Source organism: Cariama cristata, unplaced genomic scaffold (assembly GCF_000690535.1).
Source record: "Cariama cristata isolate BGI_N322 unplaced genomic scaffold, ASM69053v1 scaffold17669, whole genome shotgun sequence".
In the NCBI taxonomy this organism is placed as follows: Eukaryota; Metazoa; Chordata; class Aves; order Cariamiformes; family Cariamidae; genus Cariama; species Cariama cristata.
Genome location: NW_009637680.1, coordinates 20,480 through 36,800, shown reverse-complemented (window position 1 = coordinate 36,800; position 16,321 = coordinate 20,480). Strand labels below are relative to the sequence as shown.

Genomic DNA, 16,321 nt, shown 5'->3' with positions numbered 1-16,321 from the left:
AAGCTGCTAAATTTTGCCTGTAATGCTATGTCCATGGTCTGTACATTCTGTCCAATGCTTCTGTACATTCCCAATTAAGCTCTATATATTTTACCTTCCTTGCCTCTCTGCTTGGGTCCAGCAGAGTGGTATGACGAAGGAGCTCATAGAAGGCTAAGAAAATCTGCAGCACTTGGGGATTTATGGTGGAAACTGAGAATTTGAATATTTCTCACAGGGCATGGTAAGCGTGACTTGTAAATGACCTTGAGGTACATCAGTGTTGGCTTTCTAGACCATGTTTTTTGTTTCACAGATGACCTCATTATTGCATAGGTCATGTTAATTTCCAGATTCACTGGCATTGCTGAAAAACACTTGAATGAGGATATGTGGTAACATATCCATGACTGTCGCATTTGTAGAGCTGAAAGGGATGGGAGAACTATACTTGTTCAAAATTGTTTCTACAATTATAAAAGCATATTCCCTAATGCAAATTGTTTCAAACTGAGTTAGAAAGGTCCTTTTCCTGTGTTTCTTACCATTTTCCACTAGACTGAACAGATAGGGGAAGATGATTCTACTCTAGAGTATGCTTTAAAACAGTATATCAAACTAAAATACGAATTAATGCAAGTGTGCTTGAGGGAAAAGGCAAACTTGGGACTCCTTTTATTTTTCCTTTGCTATTAATTATTTTCCTCCGCTGCTGCCTAGGAGTGCCTGTGTTGGATTCCTCGGAGAGTGCATGGCTGCGCAGCATTTGGAATCTTTCTTGTTTTTCAGTAACGGGTTTTCTAACTTTCCTTACGTAAATAACATAGAAAGTGAAAACATTTCCCAGTTGTCCACTAATGTGTAAAACCAGTTCTGATTCCAGTGCAGAGCTCTGTGATGCATATTGTGTCAATTTTGGGGCTCAAGGCTAAAATGTGTATTTCAGCATTAGTTTAGACACAGACACTCTTAAGGGCTGAGCTATACTGAAAGGAAACAAAGGCCAGCAGAATTTTTGTTCTTTATTCCAGTGGAAACTCTTTATATTAGTAAACACGCCTTTGTACTATTTCCAATCCAACAGCCCTCTTCTGTTGATACTGCACAAGAAGAAATTCAATTTCCTTAACCATATAAGCAAAAGTACGTCGGATCCATTTACTTGGATTTGAGCCGACAAATGCAAATGGCAACCAAGACAGAATGATTGGTGAAAAGTAATTTAGGGACACAGTTCTGTAAGAATAGGGAAACCCTTTTGATCCTTGCTGCTGGAAGGGATATTTATTTTGAATCAACTTCAACCACTTCAGAGAACCTCCAGCAAATTCCAGGATTTCCACATGCCTCACTGTACTACCAGTTAAGCCTGGGTCTGATTTTTAACCAAGCGAAGAGCGATTCACTGGCTTCATTGGTAACATGCAAACACTCAGGCACAGACTTAGCAGAAGCTCCATACCGCAGACTATACACAGCACTTAAACGTTCACATGAAAAAGTGAATGCTTTTATATAGTCCGGATAGAACGACTTAAGCCTGAACCATGCTTGCATAGCAAAGAAGTTTTTTAATGCTCTCTGCCCTCTACAGTATGAGAGGGAATGGTTTTAATACTCAGGCACCTTGGGAAACTAGTAGTTGCTGTCTTGGTTGAATAAGTGGATTGTTAGCAGCCATAAACATAAAAATTACTCATTTATAAAATAGCTCATCATCTTTTAACTCAGACATAGTGTACTGAATGGCATTGCTCTAGTACAGAATTTGACTAACCGGGTAGGTAAGTTGCAAATATCAGGAAAATATACAGATGTTGCATCAGCTCTTGAAACTGTTTTTCAATTTTTTTAATATATTTTAATAGTTCCATCTGGATTCCATAGCCACTATTATTGTTATAAGTTTTATTGTTCCCTTTGCCTCTGCCTGCTGTTTGCATTTGCAAGCTACTTACAAGTGTCCTGGAAACAACTCCTGAACCTTTCTCCAGAGTCTTAAATTTGATAGTGTGCGTGTGAAAAAAGCAGGGAAAGCACATTTTCTCAAATTTGCCTTGCTAAATATGATACGGTGCAAATTAAAATAAATGTTGCATACCCTGCTTTCCACATGAAGTTCTGGTAATAAATTTCAATGGATGGGCAAGTGTGTTTGCTGATTTTTCCAATTCTGTCACATCTATGTTCATTATTTATGCTGTGCTATAGACTCCTAGAAGCTTGATTTGGCTAATAAGAGTCATAAAAAATAATAGACCTGCTGCTTCTTCAGAGTCTTTGTTGGATATTCTTAAAGGAATATTTTCCATAGGGCAGAACAAGTCTTATAGGATAGTTAGGTACTGCTTATGCTGTAAGGTAACTTCATAAAAGTTACTGTGATTTTATGGACTACATTTAGAGGTCAACCTTCTATCCAGTGGAATTCATAAGACTGTGTTTTCCAAAGTTGATTTACAGTTATGCCCTAAAGTAGAAAGTCATTGTGTTTTGCAGTGCAATTTTTCTTTTGTTCTAACAGATTATATTTTTTTTAAGTCTTGTATTTACTAATTGAGGGAACCACTTTGCAAAATTAAAGTTGTAATATTGAGTTCACTGCAGTCAGCTTTCAAAATACAGCCGACAGATGGTAAAGACATTTTGTGCCCAGCATCCATTAAATTTAATTGGAAGTTGAAGGCTGTATTCACTTAGTGTCTTTAAAAATCTCATACCTCCTTCTGTATTAGACATCCAGTAATTATCTTAGGTGCCTGGACCCCAATTCAGCCTTTTAAATGTACTGTGGGACCCACCTGTTCCCAAGTCAGCATATTGTTTCAAAAGTCTATGCCATTATTCTTAAAATATTCAATAAAACTATGTCACAGATGGTAGATCCTATTAACATAGAACTCTTTCTTGTCTCAACATATCCTGTTATGCCAGCAAAAAATAGTGTGATGAGGGTATGAAACAGCCTTTATGTGTACATTTTCAGTTCCTGAAATTTCCCACAATGAAAGTCAGGAAATTCCTGACATCTTCCAATTTTCAGTCATTTAATAGTGGTCTGCCTGCTGCACATTGAACATTCAGTCCAACACACCCACAATTTCAATTCATCAACACTGAGCTCTCATGAGTTCTGAAACTTCATACATCAAAATAAGCTCCTCTCCAGTGCACTAGTAAGAAGGGGGTTTTGTTCCTTTCTCACGTGTGCTAATTGCAGCCAGCTGTTAAATGTTGAGTCTTGGTGGTATAGGTAGGACACTGCTTATTTAAAATTTTTAAAAAAAAAAAAAGTGGGGGAAAAAAAAAGGAAATAAATACTTGCTTTATGCAGTGCTTACTGCATTAATCACAGCCACTGCCTGGATATGGCATTCCCTTTATAGGAACACAAAAGAAATTAATTGAAAAATATCATAGGTCAATTAGAAAAACATTTCATACTTTCAGTGAAAGTAGAGTTTCTTGATAAATATTCTGCAAAGGGAAAAATCTAATGAACAACCTGTAAGGATTAACTCCCCAAGCCTATATTTCTCTCTGCACCTCAGCTAACAGTTACTTTTGTACAGTGTTAACATTGTGTATGTATTACACTATTCAGAAACTGTCATCAAGACTCCCATCCCATTTTGGCAAACACAATGCAAAAATCAGGCCTTACAAATTCACTAAAAAATGTTTAACTATTAATTTTCTTTCAAGCAGCTGTTTAAATGACCTTGCACATAGCGTGCCTTAAATGTATTGCTGGTTTTGGGAGGAAGGAATTCAGGCTTCTCTTGGTGTATGCCTGAAAATTATCAATAGGTTATCTTTCTTTCAGGTGAAGGAGGCCATGCAGAGAATCCATGACCGAGGAAATATAGGAAAACTAATTCTGGATGTGGAGAAAGCACCCACTCCCCTGGTGAGCGCAACACGCTACATACATGGTGCACAGTCACACAGGTTGAAACATGGTAGTGACTTGGAGACATGTGTCTTATGATTTTTTTTTATACTCTTTTCTTCTAAATCCATAGCACCCAAATACAACCAATAATCATAATTTATATATTTAAAGTGAAATATGATTGTAAATCCTAGAGTCCCAGCAGTTACTTTTCTATACTGAATGGCTATCTGCCTCTCCAAAAATGTGTCTGCAAGTCTTAGATCAGAGTAAAACTGCCACATCTATTTCTGTCCCTGGGATAGAAAACAAATAGACATTTCACATAATACAAAATTCCTGTGCTAATAAGAATGAATGGATTGAACGGAAAAAGACACAGTCAGTATAACTTCAGTGTACAAATGTAGAAGTGCTTTCTGATTCCCATACAAAAGTCGGAGTATACCTTTGGTACAAATTTCTTTTACTTTTTTTCTAGTATATGAAGTATAATACCTAAATACTTCTGTATAGAAATGTTCTGAAGGAAGATAGTTGTGATCAAGCTCTGCTCCACTGGATTTGGAGCACTTAACATGGTACAGAAACATTACAGAGAGCAGTAGTAAATGAAAGTCAGGTTCATGCCTAAACGTTCACTGATGATGGAGGAAAGAGCAGTAAAGAAGATAATGAAAAACTAACTTCAAACCAATACTGATGTATGAAGTTTGCTTTCACACCTGAGATATCTCCTGTTTCAAAAGAATAGAAAAAAAACCTGGAATTACAGTTAAGCTCTTCCTCGTGCTTACTCTAAAATTGGCCCCAAATCTCATACCAAATTGCTGCAAGGAAAGGAAGGCTTTTGGGACCTCATGTCTGGAAACTGGGCATTATTTTGTAGCTGAATTGCATCTTAAAACTGTAAACAAGAATCTATAACACAAGATTAATACACTTATTCCATCTGTTCTCTTGATATTGTATATTCACAATAGCCATTGGTTAGAAGGTGAGAACAAATTTGATATACTTTCACAAAAGGGTGTTAATTCAAAAATATGGGTAACTTCAGAGCATTGCTTTTCTGCATTAAAATCAGGTTGAGCTTGAGATTTTTATTTCCAGAAGAGGCTAGTAATCAAAAAGGTAAGGTACAATGTCACTGCATTTCTCTCTAAAAAGTAAATGGGTTCCTTGTTTAGTTGGTTTTGAAATAGTTATAAGCTAATACAAGAATCTTCTTGTGTCCGAAGAGTGCTAATGTTGGTGTATAAGAGAATGCAGTCATCCTAATCTACGCTGTTAAATGCTACCACCTGTGCAGTTAACCAGACTCTTCTTGTGCCTTCAGAGACAAGTCAAACTGACACGGTGAAGTACAGGAGGGTCTTGCACCTTCACACAGCTTGTAATAAATATCCCCATGTGAAAAAACGCGATGTGCACCTTAAATGCTATCCCGAACTACGGATTTCTGTAATTGCCTACCACCTGTAATACAGGTGCAATCTGCAATAAAATATGGAGATGCCATTTCTCCCCACTCCTGTATGATCCAAGATTCGCACTCTGTCTTGGGTATATTCTGCCAGCATCTACATATCCACTGCTCTATAGAGTTTCATTGTTTTTTACATAAAACAGTTGCTCCCTGAGTTTTCATGACACTGCCTCATGTGGGACCAGATCCCATCCATTAGCTGGTGTTAAAGAATAGCGTTACCTGTCTCTGGAAGAGCAGATACAGAAGGAGTTGTAAACCAGAGGTCCCACACATTCTATAAACCTCCCACACAGTTCTGTTTCCTATCTGAGAGCCTTAATGCCAGTTTGCTATACGTGCACAGATCAGAGTCTGCTTGTGCAACTGTCCTACAAAGCAGCTTTCGGTTAGGTAATTCAGCGGTAAGCCATGAGGGAACAGCTTACAATTTTAGCTGGAAGTGGTGTAGTGCCAACAAAAGTTTTTCACAGACAGAACGTTTATTTTCATGTTGCAACCGTATCTTATTTCATTTTCAAAGTCACTTAATCAAATGAATCAAACTGAAATAAGAAGGAATTAAACAATGTGAAAGGTGCTCTGATGTTCTTCATCTTTCACGCTACAGATGGCCAACGACAGCACAGAGACAAGTGAGGCTGGAGAAGAGGAAGAAGACCATGAAGGGGACAATGAGAATAAAGAGCGCATGCCATTCATCCAGTAACAGCCAGAGGTGGTGGAAGCAGAAAGATTGATGAAGTAGAAGGGAACAAGACTGGGAAATCTATTCTGTGCATCAGTGAACAAATGCTGTAGTACAGTGTGTGTTGTATTTGTCTGCAGTCAGCTGAGCTATGAGCTGTTGATCATTGTTGTTTTGAACTCAAGTGCCATTCTCATCCAGTGCAGTATTATGACATTCCTGTGTAATACCCAGTTTCCCTGTAGGAGTCCCATGGATTTTTCTGTTCTGGTTTAAAAGCCTTATTAACTTACTGTGTAATTTTAGATGGGCATCTTTCTCATGCGAATTCCAACATTTCACTTAAAATTATTTGGGGGGTTTGGGCTTTTTTTGCAAGTTGGAAACAGTAACAAAAAAAATTCCCCACTTGCTGTTTGGAAGATTCTAGTAACTGGAGGGAGGATTTTAAGTTTGTGGCTTTTCAGTGTTAAAATAGTTTTCCTTTTATGAACCACAGATAAAAGTTGTAAAAAAGATGAGTTTTCATTTTCCTCAGTCATGCTTTATCATTTTATAAGCAATCCTATCTTCATTTTCAAAGATACCTCATTTAGAATTGTGGAATCTGAAATTGTGCAAGAAATCATTAATTGAGAGACTTTGATTTGTATTGTATAATCACGTTAGTCATCAGCAGCAGTCATTAAACACTTCATTCAGAGTGCCAACTATCATGCTTTCCTGTTGATCTGAGCTATCACCCCGTATGTTACAGGCAAAGAAAAAGGTCAGTGAGCCTCTCTTTTTAGTCCCAGAACCTTAATTGCCTGTAGCAATTAGCATTGTTATTGACAGATCAACATCTTCTGTTAAGGACACATTGATTCATGTGTCCAAGATCCAAACCAATTTTAAATTTCATTTTTAAATCGTGTTGGTAAGGATCACTCATCAGTATGTGGAAAGAAATTTGTTGATGGAGTTTACTGCTCTGAAATTGCTAATGTGTTGATCAACTATCAAGCTGGAGCTGAACTCCTACAGAAGTTAATCCTGTTAAAAATGAGTTTTAGGCCTTAATCCCATCGGAAATTATGCACAGGGATAACTTTATCTAGGTGAATAGTTCTATCAAAAGCTCTGCTCCATATGTACAGTTATGTTTGTAATTATTTGCAGGATCAAGTATTCAAAGACCAGCTAGTCTTATCTACCTCCCACTAGTGGAAACTGTATCTAAACATGACAAAAGTAAGTATTTTTTCCATGTCTTTCACCTATCCAAGCAGCAGCTACTCAGGTCCTCAAATTGTCGGGTTAAAACAATTATTTTAAAGTGACTGCAATCACCCACGCTAGAAATGCTAAAGGAATGTTGGAGACCTCATATAATGCCATATATCTTTGAATTAATGTATTTTTTTCAAAGGAAAGTATTTCCCCTGGCATGGCTGATTGTTCACCTAAATCTACAAGTATCCTGTAGTGACAGAAGTTAAAAACTAATACAGAAAAGTGGAGAGGGAGGGCTTCTCAGGCTTTTCTCATTGTGAAAAGACTTGTGGGTCTGGATGACTTTTATGTGTGGTTTTAGAAGATTCTCTCTTGTTTTTTCTGTTTGTTTCATCTTCCTGCCTGAGTATTAATGTCCATCTCTTTACACTGTACTCATGAAGTTGCTGTTCTAATACCAGATAATTGTGCAGAATGTTCATTCTGAAGGAGTTTCCCTTGGTTAAACAAATTCAAAAATAATGAGAAGAAACAACTGGAGAAAAATGCCAAAAAAGCTTTTGTAATATTAATCGAACCAGAACTTCATTTTTCTCTAGATGTTGATACAGAACTTCACTATAGTTGATTTTCTTTTCAAGCTGGACTTGCCTATGCTTCCAGTGCCGTATCAGGCCCAAAAAGGGACTTGATCCACAGAAAAAAAATACATTTTCAGTGAGAGTTTTCCAAGTATTGGGCCTGCCAATTGGGCTTTTAAGAGAGGCCATTAAGTTTTCACGACTCATAAGCTGACAACGGTAGGAAACATGCCCAATTTTGTTTTGCAGTTAGTGTAATGATGTTGTCCTGCAACAAACCTTAACGTAACTAGGATTTTTGATTTGACGCCAAAGTGAGCAATATTGCTGGTGACCTTCGAGCTGGCAGTAAAGTGGCATTCTCAAGGCCTTAAATTAGTAGGGCAAGCAGAATAGCAAATCGTTCTTCTGTTATAAACCGCAGTATGGTTGGCTCTACAGTTAAATTACCCTTCAAGACCAATAAAGATGGGTGATCTTGGTCATGGCCACAGACACCATCGGGACAACAATCCAATGAAATAATTTTGGCTAGTTCTTTCTGGTTTTGTTAGCAAGGCAAAAATACTCTTCATGCTAATTCATACCAGTTTTAGGGCCGTTTTCTGCTCAGCAGAGTATCAGGTAATTGCAGTGAGTGCCCAGGAATACTTCTGGATCTACCTAAGTGCAACACAGATGAGTATTACCATCAGCAAGCTAAATTCTACTCTGTGTTTTACTGGTATGAATATGGCATATACATGAAGGTTACTACTGAAATGAATGGAAATTTTTCAGGTGTCTGTTCTGGAAGCAGGATTTGTGCTAGCAGAATTTGGCCCACAAGCCCTAAGCACCATTTAGAATACCACAAACAGTAGTATCGCATCTGAAGTGGTAGAGGGCATGCTATACAAAATGACGATGCTGAGGCTTCTTACTAAGTCTTATTGTAGAAGAAATGAAGGTTCGTGCTTACTACTGAGTGTTGTTTAAACAACTCTAAGACAATTGGATAGTTTCTTCAAGTGAAACAAATTATTTCTCAATTTGCCTTAAAGGAACTGTGAAAGCTTCTCTAACTTAAGCCTGATTGAAGTGAACTGAAACACTGTTTAATTGTATTTGTTGCTTTAGAGCTTTTGTTATATTGTGCCTACAAAGCAAATTATGTTTACATAAAAATATAAATAAAATATTGAGCATAGCATTATCCTTGGCTGACATGTTTTATTCTAATATAGTCAAATTAGGGAACTGACTTGGAATTGGTTAAGGGGAAAATTTGAGGTCTTATTTTCCATTCTGGTCACTGAGGGATATATAAAGAAATTTTTTTTTATTACATTAAAATGGCTGAGCATGCTACTTTACAGAACATTAACAATTTAGATATAAAATGTTGAATGTTAGTGTCTAAGAAATTCAAAACATTATATAAGCACCATTCATGAGGCATTCAGGGAAGTGTATTTTGATATGGATAGACACTAGTTTCCAGAATTTTAGCACTCAGATTGCACTGGGAGATGGACTGACACACAAGTTTTCCTCAGAGAGACAGTTCCTTTCAGAAATGAAAACACTCCAAGGGAGTAATCTTAAAGTAGGATCCAAAACAGCCACCGCCAGATTAGCTAATAGAAAGCAGGAGGACATGATTGAATCTAAAATCCCACTCTCCCTGGGTCTTGGCCTTAACTCAGGGCTGCAAGGAGGCTTACACCTTTTCTTTCAAAGAACTGATTATGGTTACCAAACCTTACCGGTCATCTCAAGCCTGTATTTGAGTATATCGCTTTAAAGGTCTCCCTGCATGAAAGGAAGAAATGGTTCAATGAACTTCAGTTTAATATCTAAACAAAGAGGAAATGGTAGCTTTGGTTCATTCCAGTCATGCAGGACATGTTCTAAAGCCTGTAATGTCCCTGGAAAATCTCACTTCAGTAGTTACTGCATCTGCTCTATAATCTGAAAGCTTATATGAATACTTGCTGATTGTGAAGAGGAGCAGAGTAAATTTCTGCCTTCTGTTTTCAAGTCTTAATAAGCAAATAATGATCAGTGCATCCCTAATCACAGGGTCAGGATAAGGCTGAAAGCAAACAGCCATAGCCTTTTGCAAACTCTCTGTGATTAGTAATAAAGCTCTGCCTTTTACCAGCTTTCCTACTGTGCCATCTATACTGGACTGTCACACAATCTAACACACAGGCTGCTACCAGGCAGGCAGGGATGCAGCAGGCTGCCTTTGTGTGGCATCTGGCCAGATAAAATGCAAAAATCCTCCTAGGATACTAAGTACCCCCGGGTCTCGCCTCCTCCTTCATTTTGTGCTTCCCCTCTCATTTTCTGTGAGCTTACTGATTAATCCTGCATGGGTTTTTGTCAGAAAAGATTCTTCTAGTATGGCCATGATTGCCAGCACACAGGACACTTAAAACCTCCAGCTCCTAGAAGACTGTGCAGGAGTTTCTCTCCCTGGGAGCACCTAAGTCCCTTGGTGTTTCACTGCAGAGAGAGTCAAAACAATCAACACACTATAACTGCTACCTGCATCAAGGCACCTTTTTTCCAAGCAATTTGTAACATTTAGGCAAACATCCTAATGTTCTCTTTTGAGGGACAGGTTAGAGTATAAATGCAAATGTAGCTTTATCTCTTCAGTCTGAGATGTTGTGCTGATTGATTGCACTCAGTTGATCCTAACTCAGGCATTCCTTTCATGTTTACCTGGCCTACCTCTGTCAGCTACTTCTGCAGCAAATGGTGTGGTTTTCTGAACATTGCCTTGATCTCTGCTATTTGTAACAGTGCTGTGTTGGGCACCTCACCACCAGTATGCTGTACAGGAACTGGAAGATGCTGTGAGAACAGTGCAGATGACAGAGTGTTAGAGGATAAATGTATGAAAAATGAATCATGTATGTCTCTGCCCAAGAGTGACGAGTAGGATTTGTAGCATCTTATCTGTTGCTTTATTTATGTGCTTGGAAGGGAAGCTGTGGGGTGGTTTGTTAAAGGTGTGGGGTTTAGTCCCTGCCCAGACTGTTGCAGTTCTGTGTGGCAGTGTCTAGGGCTTTCTAGTCTTCCTCTGGTTTTAACCAGACTCACTTCAGGGAAAGCGTTCAGTACTCAGAGTTCAGTTTAGTTCCCGTCTCTCTGTAGGAAGCCATGCACGTTTACCAGGCTGCAGAGCAGCCCATCAACACAGACCTAGGAGGTAAATGGGGCAGCTGCACCATGGCTTCCTACCCCAGCCAGCAAGGCCTGCGCAAAGCCGAAAAAGGGAAGGTTCAAAAGACACTGCTTTTTACTGTATAAAGGGGTGCCTGACACTGCTGTTGCTGAAGTCAGTATCCTCCTTGGAGCTACTTTAACAGTCCCCCACCTCTCACCAGGTTTGACATGGGGGGCCCAGCCTTTCCCTGCAGGGTGAGTCCCTGCAATACTCAATAATCATCGTTACTCTCTGGTAGCACTCCAGGAAAATTAATTTTTTACCCCCTGAAGAATACTGGGTCATGTCCAATTTCATCCCCCACAGAGCGACAGACAAAGTCCTAGTGGACTTACACAGGTAGTGTAACCCTTCACATATAGGAACTGCATGCATTTTGGGCAAGACGAGGAAAAAAAAGCCAGGAGCGAGCATTGACAGCCTTCATAGTAGTTGGCCTGTCTCTTAAAAACTCAGACGCCTGCCATCATGTAAGATCAGCTTTCATTTAGAAAAGAACAGTCTTCACAATTGTTGGTAAAAGCTTTAGAACTGACTGAACTAAACAGTCTTCACAATTGTTGGTAAAAGCTTTAAAAACTGACTGAACTAAAACTTAATCTAAAAAGACAAAGGAAGGCTCTTTAATCTTGCCAGTCTTCACAATTGTTGGTAAAAGCTTTAGAACTGACTGAACTAAAACATAATCTAAAAAGACAAAGGAAGCCTCTTTAATCTTGTAGCTTCTGAACCCTCATGATGTTTAATGCTTGGTACAGACACCACTGGACAAAGTTGCAGCCAGGGATTAAATGGGTGGGCTAAGAGATGGAACTGGCACTTGTTAGTTGAGGAACAGCAGCTGCCAGCTCTAAGAAGGGGAAGAGGGTTGTGATCTGGGTGAATGAGGTCTGTGACTGAGGAAGGGCTGCAGGGGTGGGGGTCTGCTTGTTTTCCTTCTGAGATTAGGAGGGCCTGGAAGAGCTTTTTCTTTCTTGCTTAGTGGCCATGACAAGATGCTACAATTAGCCCAAAAGAACTGTGAAAAATAGTGAAAGAAAAACTGTTCTGGTGTGAGGGCTGAAGGGTTGGGAAACAGGAGGTGAGCGCTTCCTCTGGGGACAGGTTTGCTCCTAGAGCTACAGCTGTGAAGACCTTGTCCCACCCATGCCCACAGCTCCTGCCCACCAGGCACAGGGGCTCTCTGCCCATCCCAGGTCCAAGCCCGGCTCCTGCTACCTGCAGCCCTGCTGGAAGCAGTTCTGCCTCTGCAACCGCCAGAACTGGAAATGTGCCACGTTCTGCCAGACATGAGCTGTGTCCCTGCCAAACATCATTTTCCTGATAAGCTGCAGGTTCCAGTACAAATCATTTTGTGCTTTTCTGCTGGATAATCTTTGTAAATACATTTCCCACATGGAGAGATGTGTTTCACTGTATAGTGCAGCAGTAAACGACCCAGTATTTTAGAAGAACGGGGTGAGATGGCAGATATGCTAGATGAATTATTTATGATAAAGATTTCTGTGCTTTCCCTGAAATGGCTAGCCCTTTGGCTGGCCAGGTGATAAGCTAACAACCAAACAACATTTGTAAAGGCTGGTGGGTGAAGTTAGCTGAACGATGACTGGGGTGTCTTCTGGCAATACAAGCATCATATGGCCTGGAGGATGTGTCAGATCAGTGATGTTTTCCAGAGGTTTCTAGGAGAAAACATTTCTTTTGTTGCTGACACAGAAGAGAGATGATGACAAGTGAAGTGTTTTTCGTTTCTAAGTCAGTTTGCTTTGGCAGATTATTTTTCTCTTTCTCTGCTGCTGTTTTTTCCTTCTAGTGTCTGCATTTTATATTAGGAGTATTTTCCCACTGTAACAAAGCAAAACAAAAAAAATCGAACCAAGTCTTCTGTGACTCGCCAAGTATCTCATTGGTCCTATAAAAGCATCCCTTTGAGTTCCTGGATCATTTATATTGTAGACAGAAAAAATAAAATTAAGTCACTTGTCCAATGCCATAATACTGCTATTTGGTTTAAGGACTTACAGTTCTCTGGCATTTAATTCTCCACTTACTGAAAGAATCCTGATTAAACTTAGCAGCTGAGCTGGAAGTTTTGCCTCCAAAAACTGTGTCTCAAATCATACCTGCTTCCAAAGCAGCAGCACAGAACCTGATGCTGAATGCCCTCAGCTGAGACCCTGTCAGCAAAGCCCCATAGAAATATATGCAGTTGAGACAAAAGTCTAAATTTACCTGGCTTTCTCATCAAACAGGACAGCTCAGAGCCTGAACCAACACTAAATGTGGTCATTATAAACATTTTCTACTATTTTCTTGATCATCTTCCCCACACATATCTGAGTAATTGCCTCTGGCAGGGCATTAAAGGGAACGGAGCAACCCAGACCCCCGAACCCAGCCTTTTCCAACAAGCAGTGCCTGGATTCAGATGAGACTGCAGATCCAGCCATTCTGGCTCATCCTCACCTCATGGGCAGAACTGGGATTGCTCCATCTGAGGATCAGATGGGAAATGGTGTTGCATACTGGGCTGTAAAAATGAGTGCCATAATAAAGTCTGATTGCCAAGCAGTGCTGGACCCGTACATCAGTGGTGTGTTTATGCAGTGTGTCACTAGAGAGAGGCAGGAATCAGACTCAGCACAGGCATGCGACAGATTTACAGAAGGAATTGTCTTTGAGATCTCATCTGAATGATCAATCTGCAACCACTCACCTAAACTTATTAGATGCCATTGCCTGTGCTGTGTGACACTTGCTCTAACCGGTTCTCACAGTTCACATATTAAATGTTAGTCCCATTTCAGTATTGTCTGTCTTGCAGCACATTCCCTGGCATTGTAGGTTAATTGAATAAAGCATACAAAATAGGATTAATATGAGATTTTTGATCTGTGTTTTGTTCAACATTTCAGTGATGTATAAAATTATTATGCAGTGTTCTGTCTGGTAATCATCAAGCAAAACAGGATAATAAAAGGATAATTGTTGCAAGTTTCCTTCCTTATTCCCATTAAGATGGCAAACTCCACTCAAACTGGAGTCTCACAGGAGTTTTACCACCGGCTTTGATAGGGACAGCATCGAGCTGATTGGTCCTCTCAATGAACCTAATCATAGCTGCAGTATTAAAAATTCAGGGAGTAATATTTACTTCGATGTTGTAACTTATTTGGTGGGGAAAAAACCCACAGTATTCTTTTTTAAATCCTTACTCAGTTCTCTGTATTAAAAGACACTATATACATTGTCAAACCCAATTATCTTTCTTGAGGATGCAGTATTGGTTTACACTGGTTTTATGGAGCCGCTGGAGCAAGTAAATGAAGTAAAAAAATGGAAAATTCTTGCACAGAGAATACAGCTGCTCCTCCGCACTTGCAGCTGTGCTGCTTCTGGCACTCCTAGGTACTTGTGGCCCTCTGCTCTACCACAGGCAGCGTGCAAAGGCCGGCCAAGCTCCTACATCAAGTGCCAGGTTGTAGAGGGCTGGACATGCAAAGCAAGCACTTGAATTACAGGTCCTGCATTGACAGATGAATTTGCTTGCCTTTCTTTAGAAGAGCTGTTTTGTTTCCCAGTCACATTAGATCCCCTGCAAAGGGACTGCCTTGACAGAGAATGTTCATTGCTTACAACCTGGGGAGCATCTACATCAAGTAGCAGTGTGCAGTGCCAAGTTCCTCAAACTAATGGACATGCAAGCTGTTAAGCCTATGTAGTAGGATGAGGCACTGCGCAAACCTGCCAGCTCGTATCTGGAAGCAGTCTTGCCACCTCAGCAGGCTGGACTGGCTCAGATCTAGTGCTGCACAAATATTCCTGGCTCACTTGTACATGTCCAGCTTTTCTTCTGCATGGGGAGATGGTCCCGGACTGTTTTGTCATTAGTTATCAGAGAAGGAGCAAAGGCTGTTGGCCTTCTGCAGGCAAAACTCTTGTTGCCTTTAGCGAGAATTTAACTCACAGGAACCTCCCCTTCCCCATTTCTGTGGGCAAGAGCCTTCCAGTAACATGCAAGTCTGTTGAGCAAGGGAGAGCACAGGGCTCGATAAAGCCATAAAAGCGCAGCTCTCTCCACTATTTGATCGCCGAGGGCATGTGAGAGGGGAGGAACCACGGCACATGGCTGCAACCGGAGCCTGCGCTTGCCAGCACTGCAGTGCAGCTGTGTACAGCTGCCAGTGCTGCAGAAGCGCAGGGCAACGAGCAACGTAAAGCATAAGACTTGGCAGGTCCACGTTAGCTGCAGGCCTCCATGTCAGCGGGGAAGCTGGTCCTGCAGGGAGGGGTATGAGAACTGCAAAGAAGATTTGTCCTGTGGCTGGAGAGGCACTGAACATGAACATGGGCATGAATGTCAAATCCAGGCAAACCTAACCTGTTTGTTCTCCCACTGCAATGAAGTGGTATCAAACACGTGTGATCCTGAGATTCAAATATCTTTAGAAGACTAATCAGCCAATTCAATCAGTTAGATGTCCATGTAATTGTAAAATCATGTCACCTTGTTATATGAAGCTGATTTAATCCAGGCAGAGCCCACAGCATTACTTTAGGAAACAATATTGACAATGCTAGGACAAATGATCTCCCATTCCTTTTGAAACCCCAGTTCTACAAACATGTTTGACCTGATGGGTGTCTGTCTGCAACTGCTCTTCCTACAGTAATGAAGCATCTAGAAAATGTATAACCAGACTGAGCCTGATCCTCTACTGGGTAACACCGGTGTAAGGCCATACAACAAAGTATGAGTATTAAGCAAACAGAGGAGAGCCTGGCCTTTTCTCTTTTACTTTGATGAATAAGCAATATAAAAATCAGAGCTCTCCTAATCATTCCTAGGGCACTTAAGACATCTGCTGGAAATGAGAATAAACTGCAGTAAGAATGTACATAACAGAATGAATAACGAAATAAAGAAAAATTCTGTGAAGTTTAGGTTCACACAGTGTTTAAGTTACTTGGCAAATGCCAGAATATTTTCCATTTGAAAGTATTATTTGAACATGTTTTAATAAATAGTTCCTGCTGCTCTATTTGCCACTGAGGAATCAAATTTCAGTTTCAAAAAACTTCAAGTCTGAATGTAGTCTTTGAACTCCCTCCTTCCCTGATGTGTAAGGTCACGCAACAGACATACATGCACAATATGTAGCGTCATGTGCTGGGACTAAATACAGGCCAGGTTTTGGGCTTTGGATGGATGTAAGCATCGGTTGTCTTTGCAGCTGGATGCCGGGGATCA

General features: G+C 40.1%; 1 protein-coding gene across 1 annotated transcript in view; it reads left to right on the top strand.

Moving 5' to 3' along the window:
- The window catches only part of VAT1L (vesicle amine transport 1-like), a 57,033-nt gene extending 50,470 nt beyond the window's left edge, over positions 1 to 6,563 (top strand). Inside the window, exons 8-9 of the mRNA XM_009708440.1 lie at positions 3,806 to 3,889; positions 5,974 to 6,563. Coding sequence (XP_009706742.1) covers positions 3,806 to 3,889; positions 5,974 to 6,072 — 183 coding nt within the window. The 3' untranslated portion in view covers positions 6,073 to 6,563. The remainder of the gene's footprint in view (positions 1 to 3,805; positions 3,890 to 5,973) is intronic.
- Positions 6,564 to 16,321: the final 9,758 nt, after the last annotated feature.